The sequence below is a fragment of the Plectropomus leopardus genome, chromosome 21 (genome assembly GCF_026936395.1).
Source record: "Plectropomus leopardus strain MGB_pleo_1.0 chromosome 21, ASM2693639v1, whole genome shotgun sequence".
NCBI lineage: Eukaryota > Metazoa > Chordata > Actinopteri > Perciformes > Serranidae > Plectropomus > Plectropomus leopardus.
In genome coordinates, this window is record NC_142196.1 from 22,380,859 (window position 1) to 22,398,989 (window position 18,131).

Below are 18,131 nucleotides of genomic sequence, written 5' to 3' on the forward strand. Positions count from 1 at the left end.
TATAAAGAGGGGCGCCCGGTGTTGACAAGGCCAGTAACCTGAAGGACACTGGGTCAAGGACCAGCAGCTGTCTCAACATTCAGGGTGTGTTAAACAAAAAAACACTGCCACTTTTTGCACTGTTGGGTGGCCATAAGGTCATAAGGAAGTTAACAGTGAGTGAAATGAAAAGTGACAGTCATCGAGAAAAGATGACACGACTGGAGAACACTTTTCTTGGGGGGCAAAAATCTCCCTCTGTTTTTTTCTTTAACATAAAAATGGGAGCCAATATTTTTATTTAGAAAATCTGCCTTCTTTCACGTCAATGGGGAGTTCCTATATGGAGAGCAGGGAAGGTGAAGGGTTAATTTGTGGCCGGGGAAACCTGATGCTAATTAAGTCTTAGGAATGCCACATACTGACATTGTAGGAGCCCTCAGAGTGGGTCAGGCATGGGGAGAGCCAGCGGTAATGCGTGCGTCTAATGTTTTTATTCTGTACTGACGGTCGGGAAAACCAGTTTCACTGAACCCTGGAGCTGAAGGTATTTTCTGCCAGGATCAAGAGTGTCAAGTGTGATAAAGTTTGTTTTGATAGGGAGGATTAACCCAAAAGGAGAGGTGGATTTTTTTAGCTGAATGACAGTTTTTGGAGATTTTTTTCCATATTGGGAATCATAATCTTAACGCGTATTTTTCTTCTTTTGCAGAGAGATCGCTGACGCTAAAATGGTTTTAGTCACACCAGCGCTGTTGCTGCTGTTGTCTTGGGTATCACTGCAAGCTGTCGCAGAGATTTGCCGGGGGACGCACTGCTACGGCGCGGAAACCGGCGATCCAAGACCGTGCACCGGAGCGCACTGTCCGGGGAGCAGATCCTCCAGACCGCCGCGCCACTTTAACCCGGTAGCGCAGCAGGGGAGAGCGGCGCAGATCGTCGCCAGCCAACACTATGCGTACCAGAGCTCTCCACGAGCAGCGTCGGAAGCTTATCCGGCTGCCCAGACAATGCGCGGGCGGCACGGTGACAGCAGCGCGCGGAAAAGAGAAGTTTTACCCGCAGGATGCACCGATGCGGACTGCGCCGCTCTTGTGAAACAATTTCAGCCCACTAATGACACCCGAGAGTGCAGAGGGATCGAGTGCAGACTGCCGCTGAGGATACGGCCAAGAGCACGTCCTGCGAAGTCTTGTGTGGGAGAAGGATGTAGTTCAGAGGAGAGCGTGAGCCAGCTTCCTCCTGTCCATCTGTCCGACAGAGCCGCGCAATTTCTGGGAGATTTTCCGGAGCTTGGATATCCGTCGTCGGAGCTTGGCGGGGCGCCTTTGGGTGTCCAGCTCACATGTGACATCAAGCCAGGTCTGCTTTTATCATCACAATTGTCATTAAAAAATGTTAACTGTTGCTTTTAGGTGATTATCGGATGATTTACTTCTTGAAAATGCGCACAATCGCGCACCAGTCAAACAGACATTTCCTGAGTGGCAGTCTTTCAAAGAAGTTGATGATTTATTATCATGCACTAAAAGTAGTGAGCCCATAATTCAGCCATATGCATATGATTCTTTATTGACTTTAACCTCCTTTCCCAGCAGTGATCTAGTGATCTGCACAATGGCTTTATAGCAAAAGCAAATGGAAGGCTTTGTTGACCTTCAGCCCCAAAATGATATCTGCAGAGCAACTGAACTGTAAAAATATCTCAAAGTCAGTTTTCCAGAAAATATGGAGAGCTTTGAAGTTGGTCCATACAGGAAACTTTCATCATACTTGCCAGCCAGGCCAATAAACTGGGGTCACTGGGTGTTCACACTTGCATTATTTGCATGACTCATATTCGGTTAAATGTCATTTAACCCTTTAAAACCAGAGAAAAGTGTCGATTTCTCTCAAAAACATGGTAAAGGCATTGAGCAATGACAGAAGAATTGATGCCAAAAATTAGCAAGAAATTAGTAAAGTTACAAAAAGTAAAAGTGAAAATTACCACAAAAAGAGAAAAAGTTTTAAAAGAAGAAACTAAAAGATTAATAAATAAACATAGAAACAGGAGTAATAAGTACAAGAAAATTACCTGAAAATAAGTACAAAAAAGAAAGAAAAGAAAAGTGAAAAACAAACCCCAAAAAAGTGCTGAAATATTTAAATTATAATAATTATAAACATTGTTTTCTGGATATTTTGCTCTACAGATTTTTTGTAATTTTCTAATAATCCCCTCCCCTTTTTTAAAACCAATTTTAAGGTCATTTTTTTTATCACCTTTTCTAATTTCTTGCATTTTTTGGGACATTTCTTCCCAAGTTGTTTATTGCATTTTTCCTTGTGTTTTCAAAAAAATCTTACCAATTTGCTTCGGTTAAACAGCCTGTGAAAGGCTCTAAAAGCAGCACTAGGAAAGTGATGTGTCCAGGTTTCAAAGGGTTAATCATATCCTTCACTGCTGTGTTTAAAAACAAGATTTGTCTGATCCCAGTTTTCATTCTGCATCATTTTCGATTCAGGTGAGAATGAAGTTCCTTCAGAGGACGCCCTCATCTTGCACCTCCAGCTGGCCAAGGGGCAGGAGAAGCTGGTGGAGGCCCTGCGAGCCCAGCAGGTGGTCATCCGCGACCTGCAGCAGAAACTGGCTGACCAACAGGAGGCGCTGCTGTCCCAGCAAAGGGAGATCCTGGACCAGCAGCGGCGCATGTACGAGCAGATGGACGTGGTGAAGGCGCAGTACGGCCTCCTCTCGGACACCATCAAGCAGGTGTCCTTCCAGGGCCTGCAGGGTGAGCTGCAAAGCTACTTCGAGAGCCACCTGGCAGGCCTGCAGAGCCAGGCTCGCAGCCACCTGCAGAAGTCCTACGCCGTGCACAAAATGGACATGGACTCAAAGGGGATGGATGTCGTCGGGGAGGCTAATTTTCCTCAACCCCTGCTGGGATGCCCTTCACCGTGTGGACAGGAGGAGTTCTGTGATTTTCAGAGGGATCCACCGCAGTGTCAGAAGTGCACCATGTGTCCGCCGGGCTTTTTTCTGATCTCACAGTGTTCTCCCACCGCAGACAGGATGTGCATGGTACTGTCCTTTAAAACACTGACATGTTCACACCCTGGTAGCTAAATTAAAAACTGTCTGTTTTCATGACGTTGAGACTGATAATCTGCTATGCTGGTGTCATCTGTGGTGTGTGAAAACCAGCACACTGCACAGAAATGGGTTGTGAATGGGTTTCAGCTGATGGTTGTTGCATCACATGGTGGTGTCAGGGGAGCACATGGCAGCAATAGACAACAACAAAATAACAGCTGGTTTGAGTGGAAAATGTTGAAACTCTTCAGAGATTAGTTTATTGATTAAAGGAAAAACATGGATCCTTTTTCTATCTTTCATGGTTTTAGAGTCAATTTTTGAGACAGAAGATTAGCTATTACCAATTTGTCTCAATAGTACAGTCAAAATCAACTGCACCCTATTATTAACCCTAAAAATGTATTTGTCAGTCCCTCCATGATTTCATAAGTCTTTTTTGGGGATTGTTGCCCCCTAAAATGTTTGATGTCATGGCAGCTTTTCTCAAAGAATGCAATGCACTTTTCAATGTTTCTAGGCTTTATTTGCACAGAAACTGCATGAGCAAGTGAAAATTGCGAAAATAGTTGCAATTGTTTTTGCACAATTCATTAATAATTAAATCAAAGGCAACCTTCCAGTGATAATTAAACCACACTGTTCTGAGTTTGTGATTGGTACTACGTTAAAGTTACCACTAACCTGAATGTTGCAACATTGTGGTGGTGGTGGTGGCTGATTCATGAAGATAATGTTATTTTATGTGTATTGCAGGACAGAGATGAATGCTTAGAAGTACCAAACATTTGTGGAGAGCGAGTGAAGTGCCTCAATACTCCAGGTCAGTTCAATGCATTGTTATATTCCAAAAACTATAAATCCAATTTATCCCCTTAATGTGGGTAGTGTCAAAAAATATTTGACTTTTAGTATTTTCGTTTTAGGATCATTTTTCCACCTTTTCACTCTCGGGGTTTCTCCATTCTTTGTGGTCTTGAACAGGTGGGTTCAGGTGTCTGGGAGTTTCTGAGCGAGAAGCCGTGATGGGTTTGTGTGGTCACGAATACTTCTACAACCAGGAGCTGCAGGAGTGCCAGGCCTGCACTGACTGTGATGGAGAGCCTGTTTCTCATCCCTGCACCGCCATCAGTGACGCCGTCTGCGGCCAGCCGTCAGAGAGCCAACTCTCCCAGTCTTGGGGGGGTAATGTTGGAGTTCCACCTGCCAGGACCTCTAGCACCCACATCTTCAGCGGGCTTCAGCTAAACATCCGAGGCAAAGAGAAGATTGATCTGTTGTCCAACGACGTGGGTCAGGTTACGTTCCTGCAGCACGGCCTGGTTTGGATGGATCATAACTTTGCGATCAAGCACAGCTGCAGGAACTTCCTTCAGGTGGGAATGAGGCTCAACGGGAGCCAGGAGGAGGAGGGTCAGGATCTCAGCGGGGTTCGCATCGAACAGCCAGATGGGAAATACTTCCAGGGCATCAGTGTCAGCAGTGGCGTGGAGGTGGAGCCAAACCACACCTTCACTCTGCTGCTGAAGAGTCCGAATCAACACTGCAACCAGAGCAAGGATCTCCACCTCTACGACATCGCCACTCCCTCGTTCAGCCTGCTGTGGCTGTCGCATGACACCGGCGCTGTCGCTATGACAGCTCAGATGTCTCTGTTGGCGCACTACCAGACCAGCTACCGCCCAACTTTCCGCATGACCTCAGTGTCTGATCCCTATATGATCAGTCTAACTCACGACAACCGCGGCGTGCGCTTCACAGAAAGCGGTGTTGTGAAGTTCGTCCTCCAGCAGGCGCTTTACTCAATGGGCCACACCTGCGTTCGAGAGGGATTCTCCCTCATCGCATACACTAACCGCAATGGGACCGGCCAGGAGGCGATGCAAGCCTTCAAAACAGGCGTCAACTACAGGGACACCTCCATCACCCTCTCTGGCGCTGTCAGTGTAGCCGGCGGGGACACGCTCAGCTTCGAGATCACATCTCCATCCCAGTGCAACATCCGTTACTTTGGCGACAGCACAGGGATCAGTATGCTGAGTCTTATCTGGATTCCTTCAGCGGTGTCGTCATCCCTCACCGCCACCGTGTCCAGGACTGGTCTGCCCTCTGGTGCGGTGAGGAATAAGCCACTGTCGTTCCAGCAGATCAGTGCGGACACGCCGCAGGTTCATTTGGCGCGCTCAGGCGAGCCGAACAGCCGGAAGAACTTTATATTCCACGAGAAAGGGACAGCGAACATAGCTCTCAACCTGAAGCTGATACACTCCTGCAATATTGTAAAACTCACCTTGCAGCAGGTGGGGGGTCAGGGCGGGCAGGCTGGTCCTGTGGCTCAGCAGGTGTCTGGATATATGCCTGAAGGGAGCGAGTGGGCCAGTATCGGGCTGAGGGCCTCGTTTCCTGTTCAGAACGGCACGGCGGTTTATGTCACTCTGGACTGTATCCGCGGACGTATTAACCAGATAACACACGAGGGCGGCACTAACATTTCAATCCTCTGGGTTGCCGTGTAATCCGAGAAGGGATGAAGCGTTTGTCAATAATAAATTTTTTGTGAAAAAAAAAAGAAGACAGTTTTGCACAATATTGAATTGCAGAGCAGATTCAACATTTTTACCAAATTGAGAAAGAATACAAGTAGATGGAAACAATGTTTTCCATCTATTACACATATTTTGTCATATTATTGTTTTTAAATGTATGTTTCGTCACCTGTTTAGACTTTTATTGTGAAATCTCTGTTGGGTATCAGTAAGTACTGCTTGTGCTTGAAGTACTTCGGCTGGTTGAGCAGTGACCAATTCTTCATCGGATGTGTGTGTGTGTGTGTGTGTGTGTGTGTCTACAGTGTGTGTGAGTGTGTGTACATACATGTGCAGTGGTGCTCATATATGTATGTTTTTGTGTGTACACACGTATTGGCATGCCTACTTTTGTATGAGTCGTTAAATATGTATATCCTTACATTCCTGCACATGTTAAACTTGCGTACCGTATGTAACAAACTTTTTTGTATTACGTCTTTAGGAATTTAAAAGAGTAGTTTATCACTTTGGGAGAGATGCTTATTTGCTTTCTGGAATACTTCATTCACAATATAATTATTTGTATATCATTACTCATCGCATGTTGCATTAAATTTCTGAAGAAAATTGTTGTTCACGCATGCTTCTTTAGTGAATGAAGAATCCAAAAACAGAAAAATTCTTGATGAATTGAAGTCAGAGTGGTCCAGGCTACAACAGCAAAATTATATCAAAACTATGATTCACAAATCATCAAAAAACTTTCATCACAGTCTGTATGAATAATAGATGTAGCTACCGTGACATCGCCCAATGGTTTGTGGACTGCTGAGTTTGGCATTTCAGCCATTGCCATCTTGTTTTTTGGAACCAGAAGAGACCATATTTGGATGGGAGGCTGGAGTTGTGGAGGAGTGAGGGGCGGATTTGACTCACAGTCTGAAGTGACCTTCTACTCTACCGCTGCCTCAGCCGTAGTTTCGTTGTCTTATTGTATGACTATGCTGAATCCAAACTAACACTTTAAAACACCAAAGTCACACAATAATACAAAAAAATGAACTGACTGAGGTTGCGGTAGACCAGCAGCTCCCATGTTCAGCGAGGTAACATTACTGTTTTTGGAGTCTGGCTTGGAAGAACGCATCAATAAGTTTCTTTTAAAATTCAGTTCCCTGTCTGAAAAAGCTGTCCATTAAGAGATTACTGAGCATACAACTGGATAAATGAAACTTGGATTACACTGAATGAGATGTGTGAGAGTTTGTTAACAGATGTTTTAATATAATTTTGCTGTTGTTAAACATGGACCCCTATGACACCAATTCAACAAAAATATTTGTAGATTTTTGGTTCTTCATTCACCGTGGAGGCATCCAAGAAAAAAAGGAAGAAGTCTTTACAAATTCAACATAACACGGTGTGAGTTATTGATATACAAATGGTTATTTGGGGGGTTAAGTATTCCTTTAAATGAAAAGATCTTAATCTTATCCTCACTCCATAAAGCTAATAGGTGCATTTTCCAAAATGTCAATGGTCCCTACCATGCTCTGAAGAATTTGTCATAGAAGAGTATACACATGCTATGCAGTAAACTTTCATAAGGTGAAGTCAGTAATTGATGTTTTTGATTATATTTATTCGCCTTTTATAAAAACAGGATTTTTGTATTTTCACTCTAAAATGCAGACATGAGAAAAATAGAAAACTGTGTCATGCATATAGAAAAGCACTGAGTAGACAGTGTTGATATTCAAATACATGCAGTGATAGCCTCTATCATATGTTTATTTGCACAGATATAGTTGAACACAGTATTAAGGAATGTGCAAACATCGTACTTTGTTATTCTTCTGCCTAAATGCTGTTTCCCTGTGAAGAGTTGCCCATGCATATCGTTCCTAATTGCCTCTGTGTGTGTTCTGTCCTCTAAACAATTAGGCATAATTAAGTGTTTCAGGGAGTTGGCAGCAAAGCCGCCACTGAAATTCTTCAGCTTTACTCTCACTTCATTATGTGTCATGATTTTTTTGTTTTGTTTTTGGGGGGGTCATGCTCCATGCACATGGCAATGCATGCATACTTGTTCAGCACCAAATAAAATGTACATTTATTTTGCCAGAAAATAAATTTCACTGAAAGCTTTTTAATCAGAGATGAAAGATGTTTCACAATTTAGTTGGGATAATCAGAATATGCATTTAATTTAACGTAATGTAAAACATTCCTGTCGAGCCACATAGGACATCTCATGTGGCCTGAATTTCAATATCTTGACATTGATTTTAAAGTGGACTTCTATTATTTTCCATTAAGTTAAGGGGTAAAAGTTTAACATTCAGACGTTAGTCATTCCATTTAATCTCAAACATACTGAACCTATTTGAACACAACCTTATTCAACAGCTATAGGTGCCAAAATTGCAGACATAATACCTGGAAAATCATACACTGTATTTTCCTCTCAATTGGTCTTAATCAAGTTTAAATTATTCTTCCATCTATTACCTATAAGAGAGCTGCTCTTTAGCTTAAACATAACAAATAGCCTGTGAGTCAATGAGAGGGAGAGAGGAGGAGGGGGAAAAAGCAGGTCTGGTTGTGAGAAACAATCAAATGTTTCTGTCGGTTGTCTGAATTGAAAACAGGTGTTTTAGTGGAGCAGTGCTCCAGATGTCTGACGCTGTAGATCAAATGAGACCCACAGCACATGAAGAGTTTCAGAGACATCAGAGAGAGAAACGGGGACAGAGAAACAGAACAGGAAAGAGCAAAAAACTAAGGGGAGGGGTGTGTGTGAAGAGAACTTTGCCTTTAAAGCTCCTTTAATCAATATTTTCAACATTAACAGTGAATCAAATGGCCGCATGTAATGTAAGAGGAGAGTCATCACCAAACTTTGTACTTCCCTAGCCACTTAGCCATTTAGTTACCCTCCTGTAATTTAGGTTATACAGCTGACAAATTTCACTTTCATCAAGCACATCTCAGATAAGCTCGCTTTATGTGACCCATCATAGCACCAAATGGCAGACAAAGTTAGGGATAAGCTGGTGAAGCTGAAAAGTCAAAATCTAGCTGCTAAAGAACCAGTTGTATTCTCCTGAAAAAGAGTGCTACAAGGCTGTGTTTCTTTGGTAGGCAGTAGTTAACGTCTCCCTGGTTCCCTTGACAAAAAGCCAATGGTGTTTTTCCACCGGATTTTGGATTATTGCAGAAAATAAACTCAAAGAAGTCTGTGATACTTAACATGTGTTGTTCAGCAAGATAATCTTCACAAATGAACCCCACTTTTATGGTTTTTGAAGCCCAAATGAAATCGTCAGAAGTAAAATGCTAATGCTAAGCCGTAATCGAACGCACAACTTAATCATCACCATCACAAAGAGGCTTTATAGCTGCATTCAGTGCGGTTCAGCGGGATGAAGTTCTGTGGTTTTATTTAGCCACTTGTTAGCAACCACCTTTCTTAAACACACACTAGCTTCAAAGGTTACAAGTGAGGTATTTACTGACTTATTTTATATCATAGAAAAAAACTTTAAAGTCTCTTAAGCTTGAGTTCACCAAACCTTTTTTTAGGCATCTGAACCCATTAAAAAAACAACATTGATTTTGAGATGAGAGAACTGGGAGCGCTAAAGTGCTAACCCATTCCTGCAGCAATGTGTGGATGCAGGGCAGAGTAAAAATTATTGTTGACTTACATTCATCAAGTGTCCAGATCGTGTAGGACTCTTGGAGATTGCACAGCGATTGTTTTAAGACCTGACACACGGAGGTGGGATCCATCCTGGCAGCACTCGGGCACTGAAAGACAAAGATTAGCCACATGGGAGCCACTTTTGTTTTCTTTTTACTCACTTTCTTGTGACGACCAACAGTTCAGTAACTACTAGCAGACTGGAAGCTGACATTGAGATGAACTGTGCAAATTAGAAACTACTTGCCCCTGTAAGACAACCCAAACAAGCTAAAGAAGACATCATGAACAGAGACAACAGCTGCGGTCAAATAGCCAAAAAAATTATATCCTTTGTTTTTCCCTGACACTTTTCCTTGACCTTAATGTAAGACGTCATAAAGTAGGAAAGATGTGAGAGAGAATGCATAAGACTTTAGGAAAAGACAGCCGCAGTGCTAAGAGAACCACACTTACACCAGGTTACACAACAGTGAGTGTTACTGACATGGGTTTAGTTAGTTTAGTTAATTAGTTTATTTAACAAGGGCCATGCTCGACACAACTGTGACTCTTATTATTAAGTTAGCCACAATGCTCATTTGCATCTGCGGTCCCTGGCATGTAAATATTTATCCATTGAAACCAGAGCAAATCGGTTTATTTTCTTTCAAGAATATGGTGAAAACAACCAACCTGGTGAAAACTGTCCCACAAATTGCAAGAAATTAGTATGAAGTGATGGTGAAAATGACTAGAAAATTAGCATTTAACTATTATTTTTACAATTATATATTTAAAATCATGTTACAGAAATCATCATGTGTGGCTCTTTACAGTTTTTATATTTGGGCGAACAGCTATGATAAATCCCTTGCACATATAAGTAGTGATACCACTATAATTTATATAAAAAATTGATTGTAGCAGCTTTAGATCAGGTGCATACTTACTCCACATTAATCCCATACACATAAAACTAAGAATGAAAAAAAAAAGTTTGGCACAGATCACCGCAGGCAAAATAAATTAATCAACCAAAGAATTCAGAATTTAAATGAATATTTGTTTTGATGTGAAAACACAAAAGGTGACATGAAGTTTGATGAGCTGCAGATCTGCATGCCAGTGTCTCTGTGGCAAAACAGAGAGACATCATTCATCACTGCAATGCATCTGTTGTGAGTTTATTTGCTTTCTGAGGGTTTTTTGTGTTTGGAGTTCACTCAAACAGTCGATGGCATGCGAGGAAGTTACTCTAACACAACACAAATCTCTGACAAGTCCAAAAACACAACTGTTTCCGAAACTAAACAATCTGATACATCTAATATTTCTTATTTTTATGTGAAGAAAGAATGTGACTTAGCGCTCTCTGCGTCTGCATCATTTGTTCCTGGGTGCTGACAGAAATGCAACACGGTGTCATGTTAATAGACACATCAGTCGCAGAGTTTTGCAGGCGAGGTGAACACCCTCGTAACCCAAACCTGGCCCCAGTCTGCGCCGATGTTGACTTAAAAAGGACAAAGCCGGAGACAAGCTTGCTTTAATCAGAAGCGGATGTTACTGTAAGAGCCAAGGCCTCCTCTTGTCTACGGGGAAATGTTTAGACCATGTGGTCAAGTTTGATGCTGCAATCCACCGCTGTGTGTTACACTGGTACTAGACGGTGGATTTATGGGGTGCAAAGAGAGTTTGTAAAGACGTCATTGATGTTTTTAATCCAACTTGTTGGGTCCTTTTGACAATTTATCATATTTAATAGTCTAAATATGGAAATTAAATCCATTGAACGTTTGAAAGGTCTTAATTTTGGATGTTTTTTTGCTACATTGAATTACAGCCTACCGCTGAAAACCACAGTTTGTTCTAAAGGGCCAACGATCGCTGACTTCATAAAAATCTTTTAAAGGTCTGGCCAAATTTAAAACAAAGTTTTCATCTCTCTGTTTTGCCAAAACCTTGAAACCATGTGCATGAAACAGTTGGATGACATCCCATCCCACATCCACTCCGTTTCCATGTTTAAGCTGAGAGTACGCCGCAATAATTACCATCCAAAACCAACTAATGGGTCATAAAAAACAGCAAAACAGCGAGCCTGCATCAACGCCGACTAACTGACCACACAAAACTCTGTATTGTGTTCTTCCTGAAGAAGCTCCATACAAAAATAGTTACATAAAATTACCCTTACAACCGTCAGATGAACAAAGACAAAACGTATATGTTCTCATACTGATGTTAAAATCTTAAGAACATGTACATACATGCACACCACAATGAAATTATGATAGTAGAAAAATACCTTTAGTTTTACAAAAATAAAGACATTTACACTATTAATTAAAGCAGAAAAGGCACAACTGGTGCAAAAAAAAGAGAAATTAGGAGATTAAATATTTAACTCTAAAAAGTTCTGGAAGGGGAACCAAAAGCCCACCATGTCATATGCAGCCCTACACCAATTAATGAAATGAGCTCTATGCTCTGATTGGCACAAGGCGAAAAGTTGGGAACACCAAAGATATCACGATTCATCCTGAGGAGAACATAAATGTCTGTGCTGGATTTCACAGCAATCCATCCAAAAGTTGTCCAATTTTTACTCAAAACTATAAATGTGAACATGGAGGTGCTAATGGAAAAGTCGGGGCATCACAAAAGTCATCAAGGAATCATAAATGCCTGTACAACATTTAACAGCAATACATGAAATTATAGTTGATATATGTCACTCTGGAATGAGCCAAAGCTAAAATGAGCTTCCTTGTCTCAAATGCTGAAATCATTTCTACTTCCTCTGCCTCCAAGAGAAGTTTGTCCAGATAGAAGTCAAGTTTGCATCTTACTTGGATGTGCTAAAATGCAAAACTACTGCATCCATATCCCTGAGTTATTAAAAAAATGATGGTTCTGCGTCATCCGCCCTTTTATGCTCATCCACTCATCTGTCGCAATCTCCTCCCCTCCTACCGTCCATCTGTGCCGGTGTTTTTCTCCTCATTAGAGAGGTTACTGATGCATAAGGAAACGAGCTGGCAGGTCAGTGGCCACGAACATAAAAGTGGGATCCGTATTGAACAGTCTGTGAAAAAGTTTGACAAAAAAGTTCCAGGCTCTTTAAATTTCTATGCTGTTGAGCAGGGAAAAAGTCCATAAAGAAATACTGTATAAGGAGTTTCTTTTATCTCCTAGTATGAGCGACTTTCTATAGGATATTTTGGAAAGCTGAAACCGACGTATACTGGCACTGAAAATAATCACGCTGGACATGCTGTATCTCCCGACTCCAGACTTGGCAGGGGCTCTGCATAGTTCCCCCCAGTGTCTGGTAAATTCCCTGATCACCAGGAATGCAGCATTTAATTTTCTTGTTCTTTAGCTGACCTTAATCATTTCTGCGTCAAGGGCAATCCGAAACTCCAGAGCCATGGGGATCAGTCAGTCTGGGTGTGGAAATAAATACCTATGTGTGTGTGTGCGGTATACACATGTATATGCAGAGGGGAGTGAGGCCTGTCTTGCTGTCTTCATGAAGAGGCCATTTAAAGCCCTGATGATGAATAATAGGTTGGCTGAATGTGAGCGAGCGAGTCCCTCTGGTGTATATTTAAATGGCGGCGAGATGCTCTCTCACTCATATCAACTCCCCGGTGGTCCGCGAGGTTAATTGCTTTCTCCGGCAGGCGCTTACAGATTAACTATCTCACTGAATGCATCCATACAAATGACTCTGCATATACCACAATAAGTTGAGCGGAGCGATGTGCATGTGTGTGCGTGTGTGTGTGTATGTGTGTGTGGGTTGGTGTGTGTGCCGTGTGTGCTTAGGTAGCAGGCAGGGTGCACGGCGAGGTCAGAAGAGCTAATAAGTTCGACTGACTTTGACTAACGAAGTGGGCTCAGCACAGTATCTTTGGCTTCAGTAGTCTTCTACAGAAATGTAATAGTCGGGCATTTTTATTTTATTGAAGCTGATTCAAAGCAGCAATTTGGTGATTTGCAGGTGGAAAAAAAACTGATCGTCTCATAACTGAATTCAGCTGAAAAGTGGGGGGATTTTAATTGTTTACACCTTTGGTCTTGTTTCGTAGTTTTGGTCATCATAAACATTATACTAACAAAAATAATTGCCAAGATCTGGTTACATGGGGACATTTCTACATGGCTTAAGCTTTAAGTCACCGTGGCAAAGCCAAAACATCTTCTCATCCCAAGTCGTCACATTTTGCAGATTTGCAGTGAACTTCCATGTCTACACATTACACTCTAAGTATCCTTCTGCATCTGCTGTTGACGGGATGCCACCACTATGATGTAAAAACATGGTGGGATGCTGGATGTTGTTATGTTTAGGCAACAAAAGCACATGCTGGCAAGGATGGTAAAAAATCCCCATCGATTCACACGGGAAGCAAACACAGGACTCTCCCATTAAAGTCCAGGGTTTGTCTGTCTAGATATCTTTGTCCTCCTTATTTCAGGTCATTACTGGCTGCGTTTTAATCTGACGCTGTCCAGCTGCGTATCATGCAGACATGACAAATTCTGTCCAGGGACATTCTCACTTGATGCCGCATGTCCACGTATCATGCTGCCATGGCAGGTGCTGTCCAGCCCTCCAGTAGCGTATAATAACACCATGAACGGTTCTGTCCGGTTTACCAAAGAAGCCAAGAAGGGCTGACAAGAGCAGACTAGTGCTGATGGTGTTGGAGATATACCACCAAAACTAGGGTGATAGACGCTCACCAACAACCCAATGCTGACCAACTGCTGACTATTGACTGACCGTGTCAGTACCTCAGGTCTCTACCAACTCCCTAACTTTTGATATATGGCCCGATAAATGCCGCACTAACTTCAAGGGCTGATCACAAATGTTTTTCTTCTGCAATATGGGCAGGTAGTTTAAAGCAAATTTATCTCAGCTTTTTCACTGAAAACTGCTGTTGGAAAAACACCCTATGAGAGCTGTGAGAGTAAAAGTAATTGTAAAAACTTTCGGGTCATGAAACCAAAACAAAACTGAAACACCTCAAGGAACTGAGGGCAGCAGCTTTAAGTTGGACATTTTGACCTAGAAACCAACAAATCCACACTCAGGGGCAAACTCCTGGACAGCTGATAAATAACACAACATGTGAAGAAAAAAAGCGTCTCTTCTGCTGTCACCCAAGCATGCGGCCTCTCCCCGAACGTGACCAGGCTTTCATGTGTGAACTGAGCACTGTCAGAGTGAAACCAAACACTAACGGATGACCCACCAGCTCCTGGGCCGACATGAGGGCAGAGGCAGAGTTCACTCAGCGTGCGCCTCAGAGGACTGTGAGGTGAACGCCACCAATTCCAACAGACACCAACATCTGGCTTGGTTTAGCTGCACCGCACACACAAACACACACACACACACACACAAACACACACACACACGATCTGTTTTCAGGACGGACTTCAGTCGTTTATAGAAGCATTAGAATCCTTTTGGCCTTTCTGTCAGAATGCTTCGGTAAGCCTCTCTCAAGCCAGCCACCCTGACTTTACCATCTGTTGGTTTGCTCATAAATCACAGCAAAGTTTGAGAAAAAAAGTAACTTCTGCGACTTTAACTTTATGACACATTTGCTACATTTCTCCTATCTGCATCCGGTGTGTTTGGATAGCTTTTTTCTTTTATAATCACATGTAGGATTAGAGCGTCGCGGCTTTACAAGGCCAGTGATGTGCTCCACATGGTCGGAGGTTGCTGCAAACACTGAGCAGATCGTCCAGGTGACGCCGGTGATAAACTGCTCATGTGGGAACATCTCTGATCGCCGACAGGAAGGAAGCTCGCGGGGTGAATCTCTGAGAAAGTCAGACCTGGTCATTTACTCAGTTTTATTCCTTGAGTGAATTTTTAATCTTTAACGGCAGCGATGAACATGTTTACACTCTGTGGAAGACTGAGTCAGGGAGATAACAGAGTCTGCAGAGGCAGCGTGTCAGGGTTGATTGAAATTAATTTGGTCTCATGACACCCACAGAATCCAAAATGTGATGTCAGGGGGGCACATAGGTAATTCCTTGATGATAATTAATGGAGGATGAGCTGATAAGTCATTCTGTCTCTGTGTGGCTTTGCAGAGAGGATCGTAAACTCCCCATGTGGGCTGTTAGTGAGGATCACATGATGTCTACACGTGTGCATGTAAATACTTTACATTTTGTCGGTTTATTTTTCTGTCAGTGCATTTGTACATTACATAAAAAGTCTGCTACCTTCCTTATCTTTATGATGATGATGATGATGATGATGATGATGATTTTTTTACTGCCAGGTAGTTTCATTTCAACAAGCGATCAAGAAAGTTTCATCTTTATGCATTATATTTTGTATTTATATGAATATGCAAAGTAAATAATGGTATCAAATAAATGTTGTGGTGAGAAAAATACAGTATTTTTCTTTGAATTGTGGAGTAGTAAAGACTCAAAGACAACACAAAAACCCTCAGCACATGAGTTAATGTACTTATTTTCCACCACTTTAACACATTTCATTATAGCAGCCTCAAACACTCAACAGTACATGTGTACAGGGAAAACATTTCAGTTGTCAACTAGATTACATGCTGAAAAAAAATCAACAGTGAGACAAGTTTAAAGTCTTAAGCTCCAAAGTGTTGGAGTCTGATCAATAACTGCATTGATCAATCTTCACACAGAACCCCTTTAGTCCTCTGTGTGGAAACACTGAAGAGTGATTGCATGTCATATTTGCAATGTTAAAAATGTCGACTTCCTCTGAGCGCTTTCATTCAGAGCCAGCTGATCGTGTGCAGCCCAGATGTTTCGTTTAAAACACACTGTACCTCTAACTTTCTTGTCCTTTATGTCACTTAAATAAACAAATAGGGTAATTCCCAGTCTGACTGTGGGTCAACTTTTTGTCACAGAGACCACGAATACTCCCACATGGTGCTTTACTCTTTATCTACTGCAGTGTGTGTGAGGGGGAGAGATGAGGTGAACCATCTGGGAACCTTCCACATAATTTGTGATGTCTTTCCTCCTCTCTTTTTTGGACATAAAAGGAAGTTGTAATCAGAAATGATTGAGAGGAAAATGTAAAAATAACATCTCATTGAAGCAATAATGGAAAATAATTTTGTATTTGCCAAAAAAAAATCCACATTTGCAGTACATGCCTATTTTGAAGAGAGGTAAAAAATACTCCTTTTGCTCCCTCATGACTGAACTGTGGGGCAGCAGTGCCATCTAGAGAGACGTTAGTAACCTGCCAGTGATGCTGCTCACAAAAATGTTACAGCTATTCACTGGAGTGGCACAAAAAGCATAAATTAAACTAAAATGATCAATGATAATTTGGTATTTTGTGTGAGAGCAGTGTTTAGTTTAATTTGTTGGTTTTGAATGCATGAATGTATCTCATGCATGTTTGATTTAATTGATACGTTTTAATCTTAATATTATCTCTATGCAACCGTATATCATTTTTTGCACACTGTTATTTCTCCTGAAATTACATGTGCATTAAAAGCAAATTATTGCTTGTTTCTCATGTTTTACCATTTTAGTAATTTTGCTACAGGGAAAATGAATGAACAAATGAATTAGATAGACAATAACAATGGATTGTTTTGGTGTCAGTTGTCGAGTGTTGTAGATATTGGCCATGGACCTGTCTGCCTTGTCTTGAATACTTATATTAAAAAATAAAATAAAAGAATAAAATAAGTAGATTGCACATGGCTAACCCCCCCCCCACACACACACACACACACACACACACACACATTTTAAAAACTCAACAGCAATGTGTCTGTCCAGAAACCATTACACAAGATAATCTGCATACCTTGTCGTGAGGAGTTTTATGTAGGATTTTTTCCCGATCAAACTATCACTATGCAGAAGGAAGCGTGCATCTACTGTAAACAGTGATGGCATCCTCCTAGGCAGAGCTGTATGGTACTAAGCTCTGTGGAACTAGGTGAGCTAGCAGGAGATGCATGCTTCCTTCAGCACAATAATATTGTTGGTGTAGTTTGGTAGAAAAAAAAATAGTATGGCTGCCCCATGAAAGTTGAAGATCTGTATCTGACTGAGATTCAAGTTGAGCAGTTTTTTTGTTTTGTGTCACTCAGTGTGCAGTGTACCTGTGGGGGGGGTTTTAGTCTCCAGATTTGGTGCTACAGGAAGCTGCAGACACAGATCCAGGGTGAGTCTGAGTGAGACGAAGGAAGCTGTCAGGGTCGGTAACACAGAAATACAGGAACTGAACCAAAATGCATATAACAAATTCAAAAACTTTAAGAAAGTCACAGTCTTTTCTTACCAGAAGGAGTTTGGTACATGGGAGGTCAAGCTGAGGCACAGCAAACTAATCCAACAGGGAGATGGCAAAAACAAGATCCGAAGACATCCAAAAATCAGAAACACCAAACATTGGGAGGAGTGGCACAGAGAAAAATGCACACTGAGACTGAGAGGAAAGGAAAATGAGGGCCAGGTGAAACCACACAGTTTATGGGTGAAACTGACCAGAGCAGACATTAACACAGGAAAGACACAAAAACAGGAAGTAAACAAAGACGTTGATCCCCTCAGTGGCCGGAAGTGGAATTACACCGTTCGGGTCGGTCACGTGATGCTCACCGGCCCAGAAGGACTTTTCCTCATTGACTAACATCGAAAAAGAGACTGTAAATCAGTAAGTATTTTTTGTTGAGCTTCAAAACCTCCGCGAAACGACGTATATTCCTGTCTAGATGTAAACAATTCGGTTCGATAACATTTGGAAAGTCTTAATGAGCCGCGAGATTACATTTTTTAGACCGCCATTCAAACT

General features: G+C 41.9%; 1 protein-coding gene and 1 long non-coding RNA gene across 2 annotated transcripts; one reads left to right on the plus strand and one right to left on the minus strand.

Annotated features, from left to right (window-relative positions):
- Window positions 1–397: 397 nt before the first annotated feature.
- Window positions 398–7,744, plus strand: nell3 (NELL (neural EGFL like) family member 3). Its single transcript, XM_042510639.2, has 5 exons — window positions 398–526; window positions 692–1,341; window positions 2,487–3,046; window positions 3,815–3,881; window positions 4,043–7,744. Exons 2-5 carry the CDS (start codon window positions 711–713, stop codon window positions 5,572–5,574), a joined length of 2,790 nt encoding a protein of 929 aa, XP_042366573.2. The 5' UTR covers window positions 398–526; window positions 692–710; the 3' UTR covers window positions 5,575–7,744.
- Window positions 7,745–7,857: 113 nt separating this feature from the next.
- LOC148186069 (uncharacterized) lies at window positions 7,858–17,853 on the minus strand. Its single transcript, XR_015775285.1, has 3 exons — window positions 17,619–17,853; window positions 17,440–17,507; window positions 7,858–9,399 (listed from the first exon to the last, which is right to left on the minus strand). It is a non-coding gene; the product is annotated as an uncharacterized LOC148186069 (long non-coding RNA).
- Between the last annotated feature and the right edge of the window lie 278 nt (window positions 17,854–18,131).